Source organism: Podarcis gaigeae (assembly GCF_964106915.1).
Source record: "Podarcis gaigeae genome assembly, chromosome: 3".
Classification (NCBI taxonomy): domain Eukaryota; kingdom Metazoa; phylum Chordata; class Lepidosauria; order Squamata; family Lacertidae; genus Podarcis; species Podarcis gaigeae.
In genome coordinates, this window is record NC_139680.1 from 84,204,868 (window position 1) to 84,227,766 (window position 22,899).

At 43.4% G+C, this 22,899-nt stretch overlaps 1 protein-coding gene across 8 annotated transcripts; it reads right to left on the minus strand.

Annotated features, from left to right (window-relative positions):
• Nucleotides 1–5,483: 5,483 nt before the first annotated feature.
• Nucleotides 5,484–21,366, minus strand: DRC5 (dynein regulatory complex subunit 5). Of its 8 annotated transcripts, XM_083734051.1 has the most exons (6): nt 21,243–21,355; nt 13,377–13,664; nt 11,972–12,540; nt 9,692–10,141; nt 7,937–8,002; nt 5,484–5,755 (listed from the first exon to the last, which is right to left on the minus strand). In XM_083734051.1, the coding sequence occupies exons 2-5, from the start codon at nt 13,552–13,554 to the stop codon at nt 7,952–7,954; spliced, it is 1,248 nt and encodes a 415-aa protein (XP_083590177.1). In that variant the 5' UTR covers nt 13,555–13,664; nt 21,243–21,355; the 3' UTR covers nt 5,484–5,755; nt 7,937–7,951. The 8 variants fall into 8 exon arrangements, with proteins under 8 accessions (XP_083590177.1, XP_083590176.1, XP_083590173.1 ...); XM_083734050.1 differs by lacking the exon at nt 7,937–8,002 and having other exon boundaries at nt 13,377–13,660; nt 21,341–21,366; XM_083734047.1 differs by lacking the exon at nt 7,937–8,002 and having other exon boundaries at nt 21,260–21,359.
• Nucleotides 21,367–22,899: the final 1,533 nt, after the last annotated feature.

Genomic DNA, 22,899 nt, shown 5'->3' on the forward strand with positions numbered 1-22,899 from the left:
TAACAGGTAGGGTTGGATTAAAGCTAGCTTAATGCACCTGGTCTGGTGCTCATACAATATTTTATCCCTTGGTCAATGTATCTTAAACTACCTGTTGTCACATGGAATATACCAGCTGTTAAATAATATGGGGACAAGAAAATGAGCCTAACGTAGAACTAGTATACAATTGGGAAATGGCCATAAAAACGTAATGCATCCAGAAACCCATTTAGCATCACTAACTTTGCACCTCCCAAATCAATGTCATTGCACTTAGAGGAAAAGCTAAGAGACAGAGCCATTGCGTGGGAAATGGCTCCTCTGTCATATGCATTCAGTGCAGAAAAACGGATGCCGAGTTTGCAATTTTATATGGAAACTACGTGCATTTCAGACCACCTGAGTCATTTGAAGACTTGCATTTTCTGCCCTATCTTCAGAGTTCAAAAGTCTGAAAAGGCTAACAAACAACTTTGTTAAGCCACACCTTGGAGAGGAAGAATGGCAAGTTGATAGCTCACCCTACCTTTGTTGCTTTGCTATACATCACAGGTGGGCAATCACCTGAAGCCCCTAAACCTTATTTTCTGTTGCTTCCAGAACTTCTTGAAGCTGCCCTATTCTGATTTGGAGTATCTTTCTCCCTCTTTTTGTGTAGTTGTAGAACAATTGGAAGGAGTCATATCTGATAAAAATTGAAGTTGGGCAGTTTTTGTTTCACTTTTTCATGGCTTGAGGAAAAGAATCCACCCTGGCTGCCTGAGAAATCGATTTCTGCCATGTGTGTGCAGTACACTAAAATCAGAAAGGAATTACTCTTGTCCTCCAGAACAGTAGCTGTTGGGTGTTCTGGGTTAAAAATATATAAATCCTCCACATACTTATTTGAGAATAACCCCGTCAGCCCCAAAGGAACACAGAGAATTTAGTCCGATGTAGCTGTGATGAAAATTGAAGCAGAAGAGTCTTTATTCTGGATTGGTTTATCCAGAACTTTTTTGTCTCTGGCTCCACCCAGTACTAGCATGTCACTCCAACAGATTACCTCCAAGGAGATGCCATCTCCAACAATAACAAGAAGATGACCCATCCCTGTTGTACACCATAAAATCAGTCTTGGCCAGCTGGTGCCCTCCAGATGTTTTGAACTACAACTCCCACCAACTCCAGCCAGCACTGCGTGCTAGCTGTGACTAGTGGGAATTGTAGTCCAAAATATCAGGAGAGCACCTGGTTGGCAAAGTCTGCCATGAACCATACATAGAGAAAAGCTAAGTATTGGGAAGAAAAGGAAGAATACCCATTCTAGTTAGCAGCTGACAATTAACTCTGGTTTGTAATGATCACCTGGCTAGTTGGCCTATGTTTTCAGCATTTCTTGAGACTCGCAACATCTCTTGGGATCAGAAAAGCTTCCCCAAGCCGGGGGGGGGGGGGATATGCATGTGTCAGCCATTTTGTTTTTCTCTGTTTGTTATAGAGCAGCCATTTATAGATAATGCTGAATAAGCTGGGAACAACTCGTCGGGCAGCAGCTTACAGATGTTACAATACTGGCCTGTGACACCCCATCAGTGTTGAGCTAGAGATTCACCAGAGCATAAAGCTTAAGAATGTTTTGGAGGCGTTTTAAGGTTTATCTGTTTCAGTTGGCTCTCAGGAGTTAGCACAAAGATGAGAGCCTTTAGCAGTATTTACTGAATGTCGTATTGAATTATATTGTGGGTTTTTAAAATTCTCTTTTAAAATTCTGTATGCTTTTAAATTGGTACTCAACCTGAGCCTTCAAGGCTATAAATCTAAAGTATTCACAGCAGCACTGTAAAGTAGTTTTTTATTATTCCCATTTTTCAGATAGAGAAGTTCGGGCATTTAATTATTTCATTTATGTCTGCTAATGACTCTGTAGCTGAATAGCCTGAGAAGTCACAGGACAAGTTTGTTGGAGGGAATTTAGGGAATTCTTTTGGTTAGTTATGTTTAAGCACCCATATGGAGCACTAACCCATTCAGCCATGTGACCTTATCTAGCTCAGATCATCACTAGGACAATTCAACACGCACTGCTTTTATTTGACATTTGTTGCATGTTTTAGAGCAGGCACCCCAAACTCAGCCCTCCAGATGCTTTGGGACTACAATTCCCATCATCCCTGACCACTGGTCCTGTTAGCTAGGGATCATGGGAGTTGCAGTCCCAAAACATCTGGAGGACCGAGTTTGGGGGTGCCCGTTTTAGAGTCACAATTACGAGTCGGTTTTACTTTATCTTCTCTGCACTCTGTGGAGGCAGGCTGCTTTGCAGACATCATACACATTCATTCTCAGATTAAAAACAACCCCAAAGAAACTGATAGATTGCAAGAAGCTGGGCTTACCATGATTGACTGATTTGGGATCTTGGGGCTTTTCCTGAGTGACTAAAAAGATCTCTTAATTCAAGTGTGTAATTTAAGTAATAAATTATTTTGTAACTTCAAGCCAGCCTGCCTCAGGTCAAGAACTAGGTGGTCAGTGGCGAATATCTGATGTTCTAGGTATGTCTCAGGGGGATAGTTTGTAGTTGCTGCCATGGGCATATTTCTCATGCTGCTGCAACTCCCTGTGGTTTAAACCACTGGAGCAATCCACTCATGGATTAGGAAGGGGGGAAACACAAGCTTGTAAAGACTATGGGGTGGTGTTGTTGACACCTCTAACACAGCTGCTGCTGCTGCTGCTGCTGCTGCTGCTGCTGCTGCTGCTGCTGCTGCTGCTGCTGCCACCCAAGATAACCTCACACAAGTATCCTTTCTGATCTATTACGGCCAAAACATCAAGCAGCTAAAGCCCCTTTGGCCGAGGGGCACTGCAGGCAGCAGAGCCATGGATGGTGGACGTTTGTATCCATTGCCCACAATGAGCAACAGCGGAGATAAATCCAGTTCTGACAAAACTTTTCTGTGAGCACTGAGAACAGTTTTTACTTTTCAATATGTCCGTACGATCTAGTTCTGTTTGTCTCTCTCTATGTAAAACGGTATATCACAATGTTGCCTTTTTGTTGGAAATATCAAAAGTACAAAGATTGTAAACCAAATCGGTGTAATAAAAGTTCCAGATGATTCACGATGTCCGATGTGTGACTGGCTGACTTTCTTCATAGAGTTTGTAGAGACCCATCAAAAGAGAAGCCACTGTCTTCTGAAAGCCCACCCACCACATTCTGGTTACATATACTTAATCCTCTGCAGGGTTGATCTTGGGGGAGTCGATTGTGGAGTGCATTGCGCAGCATGGATTAGCTAATACTGGTGACATCACACCCACCCTCTCCCTCCCCAGAACAGTTTAATTTTAAATGTAAGCAGTTTTTTTAAACAAGGCAACATTGAATACTTGGGAGAATTTTAGAAAAGGAAGGCATCGAGCACATTCCAGTGACATCAGTGAAAAGACCCACCTATGTGCCAGCAAAAACCCACTAATAATTAGGTCATGACTAGATTAATTAGGCTGTATTTGTTGGTTGATCTTAATGTGCTCACCAGCAATGGTGGGGAAGTTGGTCTTTTAGGTAACCTGGCCCAGAGTTTAGGGTTTTATATGTAAATAATCTTAAAACTTCTTCATGTTAAGCCATGTTTTGGATTAGCGTTGCATGTGAATAAGTGATAGTTCAGTTCTTCATATATAGAACAATTAAAAATTGACACCATTGTCATTATGACTGGGCTTCTGGGTTAGTTAATAGGGCAAGGAGATTTCAAAGGCAACTTTTGCAAGCTTAGCATTACCTAGTAAGTGTGTTTAGAAAGTCACACAGGCCAATGGAACATACACAGGATTGTGCTTAACGTCTTGAATTTTAGCTAACCAAACAGCATTTCTGAGTTTATGAACAGCAACTGTGTTATGTAAAGCAACCCTAAAGAAGTGAGGAAAGACAAGATGTGTAGCAAGGAAAACCATTCTGATGGCAATTGTTACTTGTTACTAGGGAAATACTGAGACATAGCAAGAACCTCAGATTATATAAGCAATAAAGCACCTAGTGGAATTTTAAGTGACTTCACTGCTGTGTGCTAACCTGGGGCAATAGCTAGCGAAAGCCTTTCTGATCCTGTCTTTAGAGAGAAGCTTGAAAAAGCAGGAAACTTTGGAGGTCAGATCAGGGATGTACCCTTTGATGCTAAAAATGAGAGTCTTCCCATTGCACATGACTGTGACTTTGGAGGGTGTTGCCTGCCCTCCCCCTAGCAATCATCACTTGACCCTATTACTGAGAATTTCCTCAGGAGAAGGAAAATAAGATAACAACTGCAAGAGACATAACTGGGTCTTAGAAAGTTTGGATGGCTAAATCCAAAAGCAAATTGCACCCAGGAAGCCATTTAAGTCACAGCAGATTCTGTCACTGGCCTCACATCAACCCACACTTTAGCAACAGCTAGCAACAGTAAGGCAGATTTACAGTCACAAGATTTAGATGAGTTGCCCATTGGCTTAGGATGATGTGTTAACAAGTCACAAATATTTATACTACTCTGCTCCTCCCCAGCATCTAAACTGGAACAAAACTCCAGAGGAACAATTACCAGTACACCTTGAGCATGGCTGTTTTATGATATATCCACAATGCGCGCACACACCCTTTTGAAGTTTAGAAGTACAATTAATAGGTTTGCGTTCCTAATATACTCCTTGACCAAAGGGGGAGGGGGACACTGATAATGTAGGCTGGTGTGTGCCCTGGGGTATAAGCCAGAGGTTTGCAGGATGTGAACCTGCAATAAGTTTTGGGGCTTCTGTCAGGATTCAGCACCATCAGTTGCAGGGTCAAATGGACAGCTCCCTGCTTTCCCATGTTCCCTTGGCCAGGCTGAGAGCACCACTAGACAGTGATGGCAGCAGAAGGCTTAACCTTAGTCATTTTTGGTCTGCTTGATCTATCTGCTATCGAGAGGACTTTTGCTTTGGGATCACAAGGGGCAAGGAGGGTTGGTGGGGTGGCAAAGAGAGAGGAAAAGTTTCATTCAAAGATATACAAAAAATTCAGTCAATTATTAAACAAGAATCTTGTACCTGAAGGATTTTGTTAGATCTAGCTCACTTTCAACATACTCTGCCTTGCTTAACCTGTTTTTACAGTATCGTTCAGTTCCCAGAATGGCCTGTCAAAAATGATTTAAAAAGATTTAATCAATGATTAATAATCACCATAATCTAGCTCTATCAGGGTGTACTTTACAGAGTAGAATACGTCCCTGCCTTTAGCAGCTTCTGATCTAAAATCTGACAAAGAGGAACAACAGAGCAAGGGGAGGAAGGAGTAAACAGGAAAGCCACATGCTCTCCGTCACCCCTGCTAGGGTTAGGCCCAAGCTCATGTGCAATATGACATGGGACCAAGGGACTTGTGCCACAGGCTTCATGGGAAGATGAAGAGAAAGGCAGGAGGAAAGGAAGCTATGGCCAGCCAAGATCAAACACAGCTGAGAAGGAACTTCTGAGCACAATGCTTAGCAAAAATAAAATAGGCATTTAATCTAACATGGTGAAGACAAAAACACAGGAAATGTTAGCCTTGTTCAGGGTGTTTTTCTTCAACCGTATGTGGGACAGGTGCAGAGGGCGGGTGCTGCAGGCTTTTGAATCGGGCTAGTTCCTGGTTGGTCTTTATGGCCTGGTTAATGAGGTATTCACTCTCTTGGCCCACCTCTGCCAGCCTCAGGTCAAATTCTACCACTGTCTTGTTATCAGTCATGCCTTCCAGCAGCTGCTTCCCTCCATCCTGGAATCAATAAAAAAACTAGGCTGAAGGTCAAAAACACACATGCACACAAGCAACCCTCGGGTTTAAACCACATTGCCCCAAAACACCTTGGCTGGTTTGCAACTAAGACCTAAAAATGCCTCGAGGAAGGGGCAAACATGCTTCCTTACATGCTATTTTTTATTTACAAAAAGACAATGAAATCCCATGGCACCCTTAGACAAAGTTATTATAGCATAAGTTTTCATGGGCTGAAGCCTACTTCATCAAACGTGTTAAGTGAACTCTTAGTTGGCAGGTATATAAAGGTATATTCAGAGCGTGTCACTACTGTGATTATAATGCAATAGTGGTGGATTAACACTGGGCATCCACACATCATTCAACTTCAGTAGTTCTTCTGCAATGCTTCCCCAATATTATCACCTTATCACCATCTAGAGTGGCAAAAAACCCACCAGAACATTTGTGGTATGAAAAGTTATCAGATTTTAGCAGGGACGTGGGCTGTTAGGCTGTTGAACGGAAAATAACATAGCGAAATTGACTTGCAAGGTGGTGTGTTGTTCGATAAGATTGAGGTTTTTTGGGGGGGAGGGAGGCTCGTTTAATTTCATTGTACACAGGTTGTCCTGTGACAATAAAGGTATTATTATTATTATTTTGCAAATGAATAAGTATGACCAGCCCCAAACCTTTGCAAGTACAAATGGTATTGGAAGTGTGATCAGGTGTAACTGCTCCCATAACATCATAAGTACAAATCGTGAAGAACGCTCAATAAACAGCATGCCACTAGGAGGTTATAGGAATAAAACTGAAGAACTTTCGAAATAATAATAAAGCACCCTGTACATAACATTTATTAAATGTATATACCACCCTTCATCCAAAGATTTAGAGCAACAAAACTGCCTCTGCCAGTGTGAAAACATTTCATATGCTGTGCACATATCAACAGTCCTCTAACACTCTCTCCAGCACAGAGACTTGGCCAGCCTTTTATTAACCACTGCAAGACTCATAATAGCACAACATTGGAAAACAAAGCTTGCAATTCCATTCTATAACTGGATTAATAATGTGTGGGAAGTGGTTAACTCAGATCTCACAAGATGTAGACCTGTGAAAGGGACAACCGATTTTGGTGACATATGACTTCCCTTTTTTGCTTATGTTAATAAGCAGGGGAAATATTTTTCTTCCCCCTCTCAAGAATGCCCATGGAGGTGACATGTACCTTGATAACTATTGTGACCTATAAGCTGTATGACCTATAAACTGGGTGTAAATGTTTATACCAGAGTTCTTGTTTTTGATGGAATTGCTTCCTTGGGGTTGTTGTTTTATTGTTTAAAATTTTAATAAAATTTCCATGGAGGGGGAGTGGGAAAGAGTCCATCTTTTGAGCACTGAGTTACTGGAGCAGCCCCTACTCTAAAATAGGGAATGCTTGCAGAAATATATTTTTAAAAAATAAAAAAATTGTCTAGTAGCATCTTAGAGACCAACTAAGTTTATTCTTGGTATGAGCTTTCGTGTGCATGCACACTTCTTCAGATAGAGAGTGCTTGTGCAGTTAAGTTAGAAATTGCTGTTTCACACACATACACACACACACACAGAGAGAGAGAGAGAGAGAGAGAGAGACAGAGAGAGAGAGAGAGAGAAAGAGAGAGAGAGATAGAGAGAGAGATTGGTGTTTCCAACATGCTCCTTCAATAACTACCAGTCTGAGTTCATCATGCATAGGCAGGAGAAAGGGATGGCTGGCAGGAGGACAAACAGGGACAATGACCCTGGGGATAGCAGGAGCTTATGCATGGGAACAGATCACAGTGTGTGTGTGTGTGTGTGTGTGTGTGTGTGTGTGTGTGTGTGTGAGTGATAAGAGTCCAAGCATGAGGACAGGGATGAGTGCCTTGTGTGGAGGTTGGCTCTGAAACCCTGCTGTGCTGAGATTCTGAGGTGCTTAGAATGCGTTGCACCCTCCTTCCCAGTTCCAGGCACTTGTCCCTTTAGCCCGAAACTGTGCCTCTTGGAGTAGAGAGGGATGCTCACCAAAGCAAGCAGATTTGTCAACCTCTCCTGTCACCTATTCATCAAGCTACTGCTGCTTATTGCCAAATGCTCACAGAATGGATGGTGTGTCACGCTCCCCGTTATGAAAGTGTCATTATGACAGTGACATCTTCCTACCTCCTCATTACCATGTCAAGAGATGATAAAGTGTTTGCTTAGGCAATTCGGTAAGATTTTGGCATCCTGGGGGAAAGAGACAAGAAGTCATTAACTCCCTCAACCTCTGAGGCATCTAAAAAAGCATGTGACAGACCCAGAGGGAACAGTATTGGCATGGCAAGAACTAAAAGCAGGTGATAGCATCATGATACATGCACCAGACAGATCTTAAAAGCATGTGATGAAAAGTAGAGATTTCTGAGCTGTGACATGGGCTTACATGTCTCTGGAGTGGCGTTCTGTTCCGTATCTTCTTGCTTCTCAACCCCTTCTGCCCTGCCCTGTCCCAGTCAGGATTTTAAGAAAAAGTCATCACTCAATTAGATGAAGGACCCTACACTTGCAGACACCCAGAATTTAGAATAATTTCTGGGGAAATCAATCACACCATCTTCAGAAATCGGAATATTGCCATTTTGTTTAAGCCCATTACCTACCTGGAATCTGGTGGCCATGTTACTGCAGAAGATTGGAAAAGATACAGCAAACCAAGCAAAATCTGCCAATGAACATGCAAAAGCTGCTGGAGTTTTCAGAGCTTTTGCTTCCATTGGATCACAACTCTGAATATTAAGAGTTTGCACACTTTTATCCACATGAACTGATCCAGTAGAATATTTTGCTTCGTGAAAGATGGGACAAGAAAATCTAAAGCATGCTTGGATAAACATAAACAAGCAACAAAGACTAATATATGTAGCTCTACCATGTAGAGAGTTGCCAACGTCTCAAAAGACAGCCACTGAGGGTAGGATTCAAACCTCTGCCCTTTGATAAAATACGGGATTTCAGACAGTCCTGGGGCACGTTACCCACTCTTTGCCTTTGTTGCAAGCACAAACTAGGAAAAGATGGCAAAGCAGCTGGTATGCTATTTTCTGCAGCAACATTACATAGAAATGAACAGAAATATATTCCTAACAGGTTGCATCAATCACCTGTTGCCACATTATCAAATTAAGAAAAGATGTGTAAAATGTAGTCACACATAATGCTGCAATGTAGAGTTCATGAACACCATTTGAAACAGCCCATTCTCCAGCAGCTTTCTCTGCTGCTAAGCAGAGAAATAAGAATGTTCATCCTTCAGTGTAAGCCAGATATATATTCTGGGAAAGTATTTTAGGGGCCCCACAAGACATTATTGTACATTCATCATGATTTGTGCTCATCATACTATCAGGGTTGTTATATATGCAATCACACTTTCAATACTATTTGCACCTGCAAAAGTTTAAGTGTGCATCCTATAGCTTTCCTGCTAAAATCCCATAATTTTTTATACTACAAATGTTCCTACACAAATACACACACTCACTCACTTTCAATTTGCTATAGTACAAAAGCACATGGACTGCGCTACTTCAGTTTTGAGTTAAACACGAAACAAAACTCTGCAAACTAAAAAACTAGCACAAGGAGGAGTGGATTAAGCTAGAAGCTCCCTGTGATGTGACCCTCTTCTGCTAGCAGGGAGTTTAGCATTTCCACCCCCCACCTCATTCTCCTACACATGTAGGCCAGTCCAAGTCTATCCCAGCCAAAAATTCACTGTGAGATGACAAGCCACTATCTCCCAGCTTCAAAAGAAACATCATCTGACCTACTTAACAAGGTTGTAAGGATTACTTAAGATAATGCATGTAAAGTGCTTTGAACATTCTATACCAGTGCTATGTGCCCATCCCCCTTGTAGGAAGAGAGATTGCGTACTAGCCCAATGTGGTTGCAGGAGAGGTTGATGTGAGTCAGAGCCGTGTTCTGAGCAAGGACCTGAGAGAAAAGGGTGGCCGTTGGCTCCGACAACTCATTGCCACCCAAGTGAAGATTTGTCAGAGTCTCGTTAGCCAAGAGGGCGTGGCAAATGGCTTGGCCTCCCTCATCCTCAATGCAGTTGAGACGCAGATTAAGGGACGTCAGAATGGAATTCTTGGACAAGGCGTGAGCAATCGCCTGGGCTCCTTGAGCACGGATCCTGTTATCACAAAGGTTAAGGGTTACTATCTTACTGCGGTTGATCAGTTTGCCAACAGCTCGTGCTCCCCGGTCTGCTATCAGATTGTGAGATAAGTTTAGTTCTGTTAGCGAGGGGTGGTCTAATAGTTCATGGATCAGCACACGAGATTTTTCGTCATCCACTTTGCTTCGGGACAGTTTGAAGACCTGCAGCAGAAGAATAAGGTTACACGTTTTGAGAAAGAAAAATATTTCAGACAATTTTTATTTTATTTGTGCCTTGAACCACTCAGTTTTCACTGAAAGGCAAGGGATTTGGACAGTTCATCGCCTTAGCTGTTTTTTGAAAAAGTTCACATATCAGAAGCAATAAGCGTAACCTGTATTTCTGGTAAAAGGCTTTTAAACTGCTCTGACAATCTGGAACCACAAGGAGTTGTCTGAAAAGCTCCGTAGTTCAGACAGTAAGTCTGTGATTAATTTTGCCTAATTTTCTCAGAAATATTAGAATTTAGAATCAAAGATTTCTCCATTGCCCCTAAGCAGGCTCAAGCCTTTATGTGATCTAAGCTGGCAGGTAGAGGGTTGGTTCAGTCATCAAGAGTGAGATACAACACAAGTCTTTCAAGTGTTATAAGCCAATGGATAGCTTTTGTACACTACTGAGGGTGGTTTGAGGGTGCAGAGTTGAAAGTTCATTCCACCCATCCTTATTTTTTTAGAGAACTGTAGGTCTCTTAGCAACCAGTAGAGGCTATTGCTTACCTTGCTTCCTCATTGAACCCTCTTATGCAGATCTCTACATTATAAATATATTGGGGAGGAGCAGTTTGAAAAGGAACCTTAAGGCTGTTGTTTTAATGCAAGCCACATTAGAACCAAACTCAACAAGATGTGGGAGACCCATGATTCAATCTCTCTTCATTTGTTTTTTTCTCTTAAAGAGTTACTAAAGAGGGCCACCCATATTGGATTAGGCCTGTACCGCAGGAGGAAGAAGACCTAACTCTTTCCCCCAAGTGATTTTCCTGATCTAGATTACCACTTGAGGGAGGGATTTTGATCAGAGCAAGATGCTGAAATATGGGGTTAAATACCCCCTCTCCTGGCACTGTAACTCCAGTCTGGAGGCTCTGTGGCTGCTATTAAGAAAAATGGAAATGTCAAGAGATTAAATAGTGGATCTCCCAAACCTTGCCTTATTTGGCCTTGGGGGGGGGTCAATTTAAATCCATGAGACTTGAAGTAGATTTAAGAGCTTATTTACCAAGGCTTCATCTCACTGCTTTAATGTTTAAAGCTCTAGTACCATGTCATACTTAATTTCAAAAAACAGTTCACACGTCTTCCGGGCCATGCTCCGGGGCAAGTCATATCCACCCCCCAAAAGCACTTTTTTTCAACGCAAAAGTGCTGCCCCGCAAATGGCCACCGCAATCTCGTACAAAAAAAGGGACGTCCCTTTTTGCCAGGACACTTGACAGGTGTGCCATGTAAGCAGGTCCTTTGCACATCAACCTTGCACAGCTGGGATCAGGTGGGAAGAATCCATGTAGTTGACCCCATCTACACCAGCTGAAGCTAAGGAAGAGTGGCTCCCATCACTTAGCTATAATGGCATCTAACTTCAATATAAGAGTGTTTGAGATTAGTATACAAGTGTGGTGCAAAGGGTGCTCTCTGTGGCCATGGAAGTACAGTAAGCCTGCATCTTATGTACATTTGTGTGCATTCAGGTGTCCGTGCTTAGCAAAAAAAAGTTATAAAAAATGAGTGGAAAGGGGGCGGGCATCTGGGGGAAAAAGACTTTGGCAATCCCACCCACCATTGAACCTAATGTGCTTTGACTAAATGCAATTTTGGCTTTAGGCACGATCCCCGGAATGTAACCTAAGTTGTGGGCCTACTGTACTGATGTCAGGTAATGATTTGGACAAAATTATTCACTAAAAGTTTAAAATTGTCCTCTGACCCTTGGGAACCATCATTCTAGGTTCAGGGTTTCTAAATATTATAGAACTGTATATGGCAAGTTACTTTTAAAGTTGGACACTTCTTGACAGCATTGGCCAGGGAGCAGCAGTCCCGGTAGGTGAACTCAAAAAGATTCCACTCAAAATTCATGCCACAATCTTTAAGGCCATAAGATAAGTGCAGCTCCTCTAGGTGACAGAGCGCTGGAGTGAGCATACTCATATCAAAATGGTCGATGGAAGGTTCATCCATTCCAGAATCACTTTCTGTATCAGAGGCTTCTTCGTCTTCCTTCTTTTGATCTACTTTCACAGGTGGAAGGAACTGGTCGATATCTAGCTTCTTCACATATTCCTTGCAGAGTGGGATGACATCCAGGACCTGGTTGGGGTTAGTGGTGTCTGGAATGTAGAACTTCAAGATGTTCTCCAAGTGACGTTCAAAAAACATCCGCTTCCAGCTGTTTCCATAGCGGGACACGTCACAAACTGCCCATCTCGCAATGCAACATCGTTTCCAATAACCTTCATCACTAATCAGGTTGGCAGTCACAGTAAGGGGCAGACTTGTGGAGACCTTGTCCAGCACCTTCCTTTGGTGATCAGGAAGGAGGCTATTCAAAATAGGATTACCTGGTTGGAAAGAAGAGAAGTGAACCTTTCGGAATGTGGTGTCTGTTTGCTGCTTTTTATAGCACCATGAAGATCTACTTGCTAGGTATAGATAATTTGTTTGTTTGATTTTTAAATTATCCTCCCCAAAGCAAGTTACAGTAACCAATAAAACAACAGAATACGCATCTCAATTATTACAAAAGAATAAGAAAAAACAGCAACACTAAAAAACTCAAATAACAGCAGTAAATAAAACATGCAGATAACATTTTAGCGTTAGAATAGCACCAGCAGATTAAACAATTATTCAGGCATAGCATCATATGTTGAAAGCAACACACATTTGAGTTTGTACAAGTTTAGCAGCGCTTCCACTAAATAATCTTGAGAGGAGTAATTTGCTGAGGATGCTAAGAATTCCATTAGGAAGACCAAGCCCTACTCCCAGAACAATAGTTTCCAGGATTCCCTGGGAACAAATGAAAGTTTTGTGTTATACTGTAGACTACAATGCTTCAAAACAAGGCAAAAATAAAGGTATTGACTGGTTATCAAGCAGCAGCAGCAGGAATGACTTGGTCTAGAGCAGCAGCAGCAGCAGCCAAAGTGGTACCCTCCAAAGTTGTTAGGACTACAGTTCCCATCAACTACATGGTCAGGAAGGAAGGGAGTTGTGGTGGAGGGCACCACATTAGCTACCCTTGGTCTATGGAATAATTCCCTTGCATTTTTAAAGAGCCATTCCACTTAGTTTCATTTTTAAAAACTCAGTCCTCAATTGCATGTATAATTGCAACCTGTGATCTAAAGGTTCATTCTCAGCAAGAGAAACGAGAGGAGGAGAAATTACTTACTTTCAAAGTTGTTGATTATGTGCTGTATGCAGAGCTCTGTGAGCTGTGGCACTATAGCTAGACTCCACTCAGGATCCTCAGCTATAATCCGCCGCATTCGCCGAGGGTTAGCTGCTGGGTTTCTGGTACGGCTTGGGGGAGGGACTGCATTGGGGTCTGCAGCAACTGGCTCCTGCATCTTGAAATGCTGGGGTAAAACCTCTCCCTCTCTCTCTCTCCTCTCTCTCTCTTAGAATGGTTTGAAAGTTCTGCGCAAATTGGAACACTAAAGTTCAGCAGCCATTCTTCCTAGAGAAATCCAGAAATCAGTACCACTCACTGATACTAATAAAATATTTGATCTGGTGCATTATACTACAAGTGTAGGGAGGAAGAAGTCCCTTACAACTGCATTAGTTAAATCTTTGATGTAGTCCAATCAATTATTAGCTCCACCAATGCACATAACGAAACAAGGAAGGTAGACAGACTGTTTCACTGGACCAAGTTCTGAGAATACAAGAACATTTAATAACTGGAAGTTGTTTACATCAGAAGTTTGTTTCACCTTTTCCTGAGCTATTAAATGTCTCCTAAGATGAAGCAATTATATGAAGTGAGTCATACGCAAATTGGATTTATAAGCACACTGAAGTGGTGGTTTCACATCAAAATGCAGCAGGGTGTCAGTGCAGGGGGCTCACAGGATGTAAAAATACATTTATACATTAAAAAAAAACACCAACCAAGCACAGAAGAGAATCTGGCAGTCTCATTCTCCTTTCTCTGAACTAGTCTAATTTCACACGCCAATCGCACCTGCAGTACCCATATTTCTTAAGGATCATGCAGACAACATATTTGCAGTTCATCCATTCCACATCCTAGGAGTTGAAGTGCCAAAACAGAGGCACAACACAATAGCAAAGTATAGTCTGCATATTTTGACTGGAGGGGATAGCTCTGAAGCAAGGGGATAACTGTAACTTGCTCCCCCAAGTCTCTTTTAAAAAATAAGACTAGAAATGCATGCCATCACAGAACAGAGCACAGGGCCTCCAAAGAACTAGATCAGTGGTGGGGAACCTGTGGCCATCCAGATGTTGTTGGATTACAACTTGCCCCCGATCATTAGCTGTGCTAGCTGAGGCAGGTGGGAATTTTAGTCCAGAAACATCTGGAAGTCCAAATGTTCCCCCCTGCTGGGGGCCACTAGGGGGCGCATCGGAAGATGGCTGACAATAACATCTCTCCGACCCACACGAGGTAATTTGGAGGCTATGATGGGGGTAATTAGCCTCCTTAACCCCTCCAGGATTGTGGGGGGGATGGCCCTTGCCTGCTGTGCCCTATACCACCCTCGAATTTGTGGGGATGGGGGCACTAGGCACAAAGCCCTCCTGTGGGATTCCGGCACTCCTCGATGCTGTCTCTGACTCGCGCCACTAGCTGCAAGAATCTTCAAAAGAAACAATTTGGACGAGATAAATTGCACATACTTCAAAGAAAGAGGGGGAGTAAAGACTGCTGACAGAAGAGATCTCTGATAAAACAAGACAAGAATAAAATATGAGAAGATACGTCAAGATACGGTACGGCAAATGACTGAGGGGGGAGGGGGGAAAACCTTCCTTTCTCTATGTGATTAAACAAGAATCCCCTCCCCTAATGAGTCAGAAATGTAGTTTTAAGGACTTAAGCTGTGGATTTAAGGCTGTGTGGAGATAAACTTTCGAACCAAAGCAATGTTCCAAGACGAAGCTGGAAAGTTAAGAGTTTTGGGATGACGCAGTTAAAAATGCTGTCGCCATTTTGGGAGGCACTGTCGGAGGTCTTGAGTCTGGGAGGAGAAAGAGAGAAACAAAGCTCTTTACATATCGTGGATTAACTCCTCAGTGGGACTTAAGAGAGACAACTGCCTAATTTATGATGGAAAGAGCGATGTTATCTACGAAGGAGATGATATATGGAAACCATCTGGACTTAGATTGGAAGAACGGGAAATTCACACAGGATTATTATATTTGTGTTTATCGGCTTAAGGAGACTAACAGAAGAGATCGTAAAGGAAAAAGAGAAATTATATGAACAAGATATGATGTGGAAACACCAAGATAAGACTGGATAGAACTATGAACTCTGTTTGGACTGATTGGGACTGATTTGGACATTAACGTAGTAACAAGAAGATGATTTGAATCCCCCTTTGGATCTTGAAATATGGGTCCCCCCAACAAAATTTAAAAATTTGGCTTTGTAATTCGGAATTTATGTGATGTGATTTAATCTGATGTGATTGGCCAGTTAATAAAAATTATTTAAAAAACAACAGCAAATGTTCCCCCCTGCTGAGCTAAATAAGCTTACAATTATATTTTAACATGGAAACCATTATAGAAGTGGGCAATCCTGCAGGTCCTTACTAAGATTTTTCATTAAAATGCTAGGTGAATACTGTGGCATAATGGGGGAATGCTCAGCCTCTTAATCTCTTCAAGGTTTAAAAGTTGAGCGTTCTCTCATTTTACCAAAGTGCTCATCTAGGCTTTTAAAGAAAACATGTAAAAAAAAGGCTGGAACTAAAAAAAACCCATACAATAAGCAGTAACAGTGCATCTCTAAAGGTAAAGGTACCCCTGCCCGTACGGGCCAGTCTTGACAGACTCTGGGGTTGTGCGCCCATCTCACTCAAGAGGCCAGGGGCCAGCGCTGTCCGGAGACACTTCCGGGTCATGTGGCCAGCGTGACATCGCTGCTCTGGCGAGCCAGAGCCGCACACGGAAACGCCGTTTACCTTCCCGCTGGTAAGCGGTCCCTATTTATCTACTTGCACCCGGGGGTGCTTTCGAACTGCTAGGTTGGCAGGCGCTGGGACCGAGCAGCGGGAGCGCACCCCGCTGCAGGGATTCGAACCGCCGACCTTTCGATCGGCAAGTCCTAGGCGCTGAGGCTTTAACCCACAGCGCCACCTGCGTCTCTACCCAGTGCATCTCTACCCAGGAGTAAATCCCATTAAGCTCAATGAGGCCTGCTTTAGACGGCACAGCAGTTGGATACGGTGTGTGAATTGAGAGTGGAAAACGTTCACGTGCACAAGATGTCCTCATAACCTTCTACAAAGACACCTGCAGTTGTGCGGAAACTAGTGCCCCAATCCAGCACACTTCTGCTGAAATGTGCTTTGATCTTATACACTACCTTCCCATTACAAAGAGAGAAGCCAGTGCCACGGCAGAGATCAAGCTCATTATTTCCTTCCTGTTCATGAAGCTGCTCCATTTTGCTTTCAAGCACACATAAGAAGCAGCCTTTGGTGTGCGAAAGCCCTTGTGCCTTTGAAACCTTTGCAATGGGCAATTTTTCAACCCCCAAACTGTCTGGGGTAGTGCTGATAAAAACAACCTGCTAAATCACAAGAGCAGACCTCTACAAACCCTTTGAAGAATGCAAGGGGCAAAGCCAAGTTATTCATGTTGTGTTACTGATAATGTGTCTGCAAAGGCTTCTCAGATGGTAGCAGCAAGCAGCAGGTGCCAGAGCAAAGCAAAGAACACTGAAATGAAGGGCAGGGAGAGGCCAGGTCAAATGGATACTTAGGTGTCTACAGAAATTGTGAGACAATGCTGCCCGAGGGCCAAATGACATGGAATAATGTCCACTGGAGACCAGCTAATCCTAGTGGGGTTGGAAAATCAGCTATTGTGGAGCAATCACTGTACACTTGCAGGCAACTAAGATTCTTAACCCCAAAAGCCACACAGAAAACCAGGAGAATGCAACAGCCCTCATAACTGTGGTTTCTGCTCTCTGTGATTCTCCCTTCCTGGGTGAAGCCAGCCCAGCACTGCTCCTCAGTCAGAGATCCGTAGGGCTTCTGCAGATCTGACTGCTGTGACCAGAACCATCTTGTCACTCCAATCTTCATCAATCCCAGAATATGGAAGGGAGAAAACAGTTGGCAAATGCAAGAACAGCCCCCTGGGGTCATGAAGCACGAAAACTCAAAAGCTTTCTGCACTTCCCAAATAGTCCAAATATTACTGGACGATAGTAAAAGAACCACTGTGCAACTGTAGCTTCTTCCAAGAGGCAGGCATGGAAATGAGTTTATTTCTGTAAAGCACCATGAACAGGATAACAGCACAAACAATTAATAATTAGCAGGATTCTAAAAAAATTATTGGGAACAACTGTGAATTTAATTGTCAAAATATGCACATTCAAAATTGTATTTAAAAAATAAAACATCTCATGATTAAATATTCCATAAAGCAAAACAGCAGCTGTAGGTGAATTGCAACTAAATCTCTACTGACTTTTTAAAAAGGAGCCTGCAAGTGAAGAACAGTTCATTAAAACCTCTAATGCCAGTTGTAGCTCATAAAGCCTATGGCTTGAATCCAAAGAGCCACTTTATGCAGGAAAAGCATTTCCACACATGGTCAGGGAAGTATCATTTCTATTTCCGACTGTTCTGAGGAGTACTTCTGAAATTCCCCCGAGTTTTAGGAACAGCTTAAGGGCAGCATGGAGGGTTGCTTTTAAAAAGAGTGGCTCCATCCAAAAGAAGTTCTGCTCTGTAGGCAGTTTACCACACATCCCTTTAGTTCACATGTCCTGAAACTCTTCTAAACTCTGCAATTTTGTGATTATCTGCTGCGAAGTGTGATGCTTTGTTGCAGAATTCCCACAGAGTCTTATTGCTGGTGACCAAATGGCAAGCTTTAGGATCCAGCAATTATTGTCAGATGTGATGGCATCCAGATTTCTTCCCTTTTGTACACACAATTCCACTATTCTAGGGCTATCCAAAAACCACCAGTACCCTTGGTTTAGCCAAAATAAAGCCTGGGTTTAAGATTATTTACAATTCAAATCTCAATTAGAAGTGTGATACCACACCATGTTCTTACAATCCACATGATAGGCACGGCACATACACTTGTCCTAACCTACTGAAAGTGGCACCACATCTCCTTACGGGAAAAGGGAGCCGTTCAATTTCCTCCTCATACAAATCAAATGGCATCAATTTAGCATCCAACTGTTTAGCATCAACCTGTGCTAGAAAACTGATTTGGTTGCAACAATTTCCAGTAGGGGAGCCATGTTAACCTGTCTTGTGGCACCTTAAAGACCCACAGATTTATTACGGCATGAGCTTTTGTGGACTACACTGAGTTGTGATTCTGCAGTTTCAACTGAGGCCTGCCTTTGAAAGGGCTGGGAGATTGAAATGTGAAACCACCAAATTACCATTAATCACATGTGGATTGAATACACTGCAAACTGAAAAAGGCAAGTGTCCATAGCTTTGGCAGAAAGCAGGGCTCTTCCCATCCTACATACAGTAGTGCAAGCTCATTTGGTAGTCAGGATTAATAATGTTTTATACCTTGGGGGCTTGTTTTTATTTAGGTTTTTGTGGGGTTTTTTGAAAATTTTAATTGAATAATGCTGTTTGCAATTTCATTGTTTTATGTAAACCACTTAGAGATGTTTACTTTATTAAGTAGTATATCTGGTTTTATAGACACATAAATAAAATAGACTGCTTATAGTTCTAGTAAATAAATAAAACTTTTCTGACTCTACCTATTGCCAGTAATTTCTCCACTAGAAGCTGTTTTCTATTGTACTCATGAGCTGTGTATGCTGTATTATGAAGGGATTGCAATGTTCTAGGAAAATAAGGCAGAAACCTCAACACAGTGTTCAAACTTACTTTTTGCTTTTACAAAGCATGTGTGTTTCACTCACTCCACATTCAGTGTCATTACAAATATAGCAGAGCACGGTTGCTATGGTGTGATGAAGATTCCACAAGGTGTCTGAATTAACTCTGTGATCAAATGCCTGGGGAGTTGTAAGGTGCTAGGTCTTGCAGTGAGTCATTTATCACGCTGAATCAATTTACAGGATCTCCTGATACAGCAATCACATATCACCATGGCTGTTCTATACTTCATTTTCTTATTTTGTCAGTACAAACATAAATTCCCCTGTACTGCTTTGGGTTCACATTCATATATTCATGGATGATTAGATAGCTTTCTACCAAGTTACCACATGTATGTGACCACTTAGTAAACAGATTATATTGCCCTGCCAAAGTACAGGTAGTTTATGCCCCCTCCTCCAGTTTTTTCAGCTTTCCACTTCCAGTATGGAAATGTATAAAGTTCTCATTTTTTCACAGGACAATATAGATTACTAGCATACCAAGTGGTTATACGCTCACTGTGATATGCTATTATTTGATAAATAGCCTTTCTTATTCACTCATCATCTCAGATTCAATGAACATTGGCTGAAAACGTAACTGCTCCCATAAATGGCACACTGGCATATAATATATGTAGTCTCCTTTCTTTACATTTTGCATTAAACAGCATGTTAAGATGCAGTTAATTAGAAGATAGCATATAAATGTATATGTAACTTTCCACCCACGTTGTGCCTAAATCAAGTGCATTACAAAAGTACTGCTAAAAGAGAAGAAGTACTGTGCAGTACTGAGTAGCTGCAACACCCACTCAACAATTGCAGAGGGTTGGGCTAGATGACCCTCGTGGTTGCTTCCAACTCACAATTCTACGGTTCTACACAAGCCATGCTCCAATTACAGGAGAAGGTGCTCTATTTTTCATGATGTTTTTAGAAGCCTGGGAGGGGTTTGTCTTGTCTAAATTGGGGGGTAGTCCATGGGAGGTGTCTTGTCATTAAAAGCTCCCCATCTCTCTTTCCCCATAATTCAAGCACTAAATACAAATATTGTGAAAAAGAAAGGGATTAAAATCCACTAATCAATAGCTTTGCAGCATTTGCTATTCTCCAAAAGCTCTCAGTATTTCTTCACACGTACACAGTCACTTTAGCCATATTTTAAATGTTTACTGAAAAGGCTCCCCCCACCCCTTTTGCATTCCCAATATGAATTCTAGTTTGCAGTCCTTAGAAACAACAGATCACTTGGAAATACTTTTAGTTACCCCTAAAACCACCCCAAACTTCAAGGATGGCAAAAGGGTGAGCTTTCTCCTGGTCTCTCAGTGTGTGCCTGTGGAATGGATAAAGTGAGTGTTCCAAATTCACCGTAACTGTACAAAAAGGGAACCACCAGCCTTTGGCACCTAACCCAGAGTAATTAGAAGGCCAAGATCTCACATTTATGCAGTGGCGTAGCGTGGGGGGTGCAGGGGGGGCCGGCCGCACCGGGCACAACATCTGGGGGTTAGGGGGCACAAATCCACGGGTTAAGGGGCACAAATTACTTGCTGACAACCCACGCTACACCACTGCATTTATGACAGCAGAACTGCCTGCCTCTTACTTTAAAGGAACCCTGTTCTTTCCTCAGTATTATAGCCTGTTAAAATACACACACACACACACAGAGAGAGAGAATCATAGAATTATATAGTTGGAATATATATCAAAAGAGAGGTGGCAGCAGGAGTGCTGGGAAAAGGGCTTAGGGGTTGCCTTCATCCTCGTTCTTCCAGTTGCTTTGTGGGGTCCCCTACCTGCTGAGCTAGTGTGGCGTAGCCTGACTAGGACCTACGAGACCAGAGTTCAAATCCCCACTTAGGCAAGAAGCTCACTGGGTGACCTTGGGCCAGTCACTGCCTCTCAGCCTATAAGCTACCTCGCAGAGCTGTTGTGGGGATTCAGTGAGGAGGGGGAGTCATAGCAGCTTAGAATTGTAGAGCTGGAAGGGGGGACCCCAAGGGTCATTTCGCCATGCAGGGAGAAACATGCAGACCACCTTGAGCTCCTTGGAGGGAAAAGGTGGTGCACAGATGCGATAAATCAATAAACAAACCAATAAATCTTCGACCTGTTGTTCCCCTTTCACGGATGGCCCCTCTGCACCCCGAGTGCTACCTTCACATTTTGCTAACCCGGAAGTCTCGAGGGTCCCTCTTCTCCCCTTTCCCGACTGGTCCAAGCACACGCCCGTCTCTCGGGCCGCGCTATCCCACTTGCCTGCTTAGTCCTCGGGGGTGGGGGGGGCGGTTGCTAGGGAAACGAAGTGTTGCCAAGGGCCGGCGCCAGAGATGCAAACGCCGCCCCGCCCCGCCAGGGGCTTTTAGCGCAGCCTCCAATCAGCATGCGGGAGCCGCCCATTCCCGCTTCAGAGGGGTGGGCGCAAAGAAACGCCCAGGGGCGGGGCTTAGGACTGCGTTGTCCCCTTTGCGTTTGAAACAAAAATCGTCAGGGCGACGTATGTCCCTCCCCGCCCAAATAATGGGTACCTCCCGTCTTCAGATCTGAAGGCTGCGCTAAGGGGAGTGAGAGGCGCTGGTAAAAACAGCGCGCGCGGTTTTCGTGTGAAGAAGAAGAAGACTTGCAAGGTGCAGGAGCCCTTGGTCTCGCGTCTACCTGGCCACCTTTTGAGAACCACCCATTCTTCGCCCAGGTGGCATGGGCGTAGCCAGGGGGCTGCAGGAGGAGCAGCTGCCCCCCTACCAAGTAAATAAATAAAAATACTTAACTAACTAATTGCATCACAGATAACTCGGTTCTGCCCTCCTCCCCCCACCCCAACACGAAGCCTGCTGCCCTAAAAAATAATTCCTGCCTACGCCCATGCCAGGTGATTGTCGGTTTTAGATTAAAACATAACCATGTGCCTGGCAGGCGTCCATTCATTGTGGACCACTATGACAAACCTAGACAGCATCTTAAAAAGCAGAGACATCACCTTGCCAACAAAGGTCTGTATAGTTCAAACTATGGTTTTCCCAGTAGTGATGTATGGAAGTGAGAGCTGGACCAGCATGAGTCTGACCAAACTGCGGGAGGCAGTGGAAGACAGGAGTGCCTGGCGTGCTCTGGTCCATGGGGTCACGAAGAGTCGGACACAACTAAACAACAACAAATAGGAGCACTCCAGCGTTTTTGTGGGAGCAAACGCTAACGCACCTACTGGGTGGTAAGTCTCCAGTGGGGCAGGCTTTGCAGTAAACTTGCATAGGGTTGGCCTGGAGGAGGGTGCGCCGCCGTAAAAGGTGCTTTTGTCATCCTAGTGGCGGGCTCTGGCATGCCTTTGCCACAGTAAGTATGGGATGGGTGCCACCTTCTGAACAGGGGTACAACAGTACCACAGGGAGCTTTGCTGTGCACCCAGTCTGGAGAATACAGCCCTATGTGGTAGGAAACAGTCCTGGTGATGAACTAGGCTCATCTACAACGGACATGCTGTGGTGATCATTATAGGAAGCCCATTGCAAATGAGAGGGAAGACATCGTGCAGAATTGTGAGCCCCATTCCCCTGGAGCGCTGGGAAGTCTCATGGCCAGGCAATCCTCTACCGGGCCGGTTATGAAGAGAATATACCGGAGGGTTCTGCAGTTCCTATGATGCAAATATGTGCGGGGAGCAGCGAGAACGCACTTGGCCAGCGCTGATCTGGAAAGCAGCAACGAGAAGCTTTCCCTTCTCCCCGGAAAGCCCATTCATTAGCAGCCAATGAAAGGCTGCTTTTACCAGCCCGCTGCAAAACTTAGACTTATTTATTTAAGTTTGTATACCGCCCTT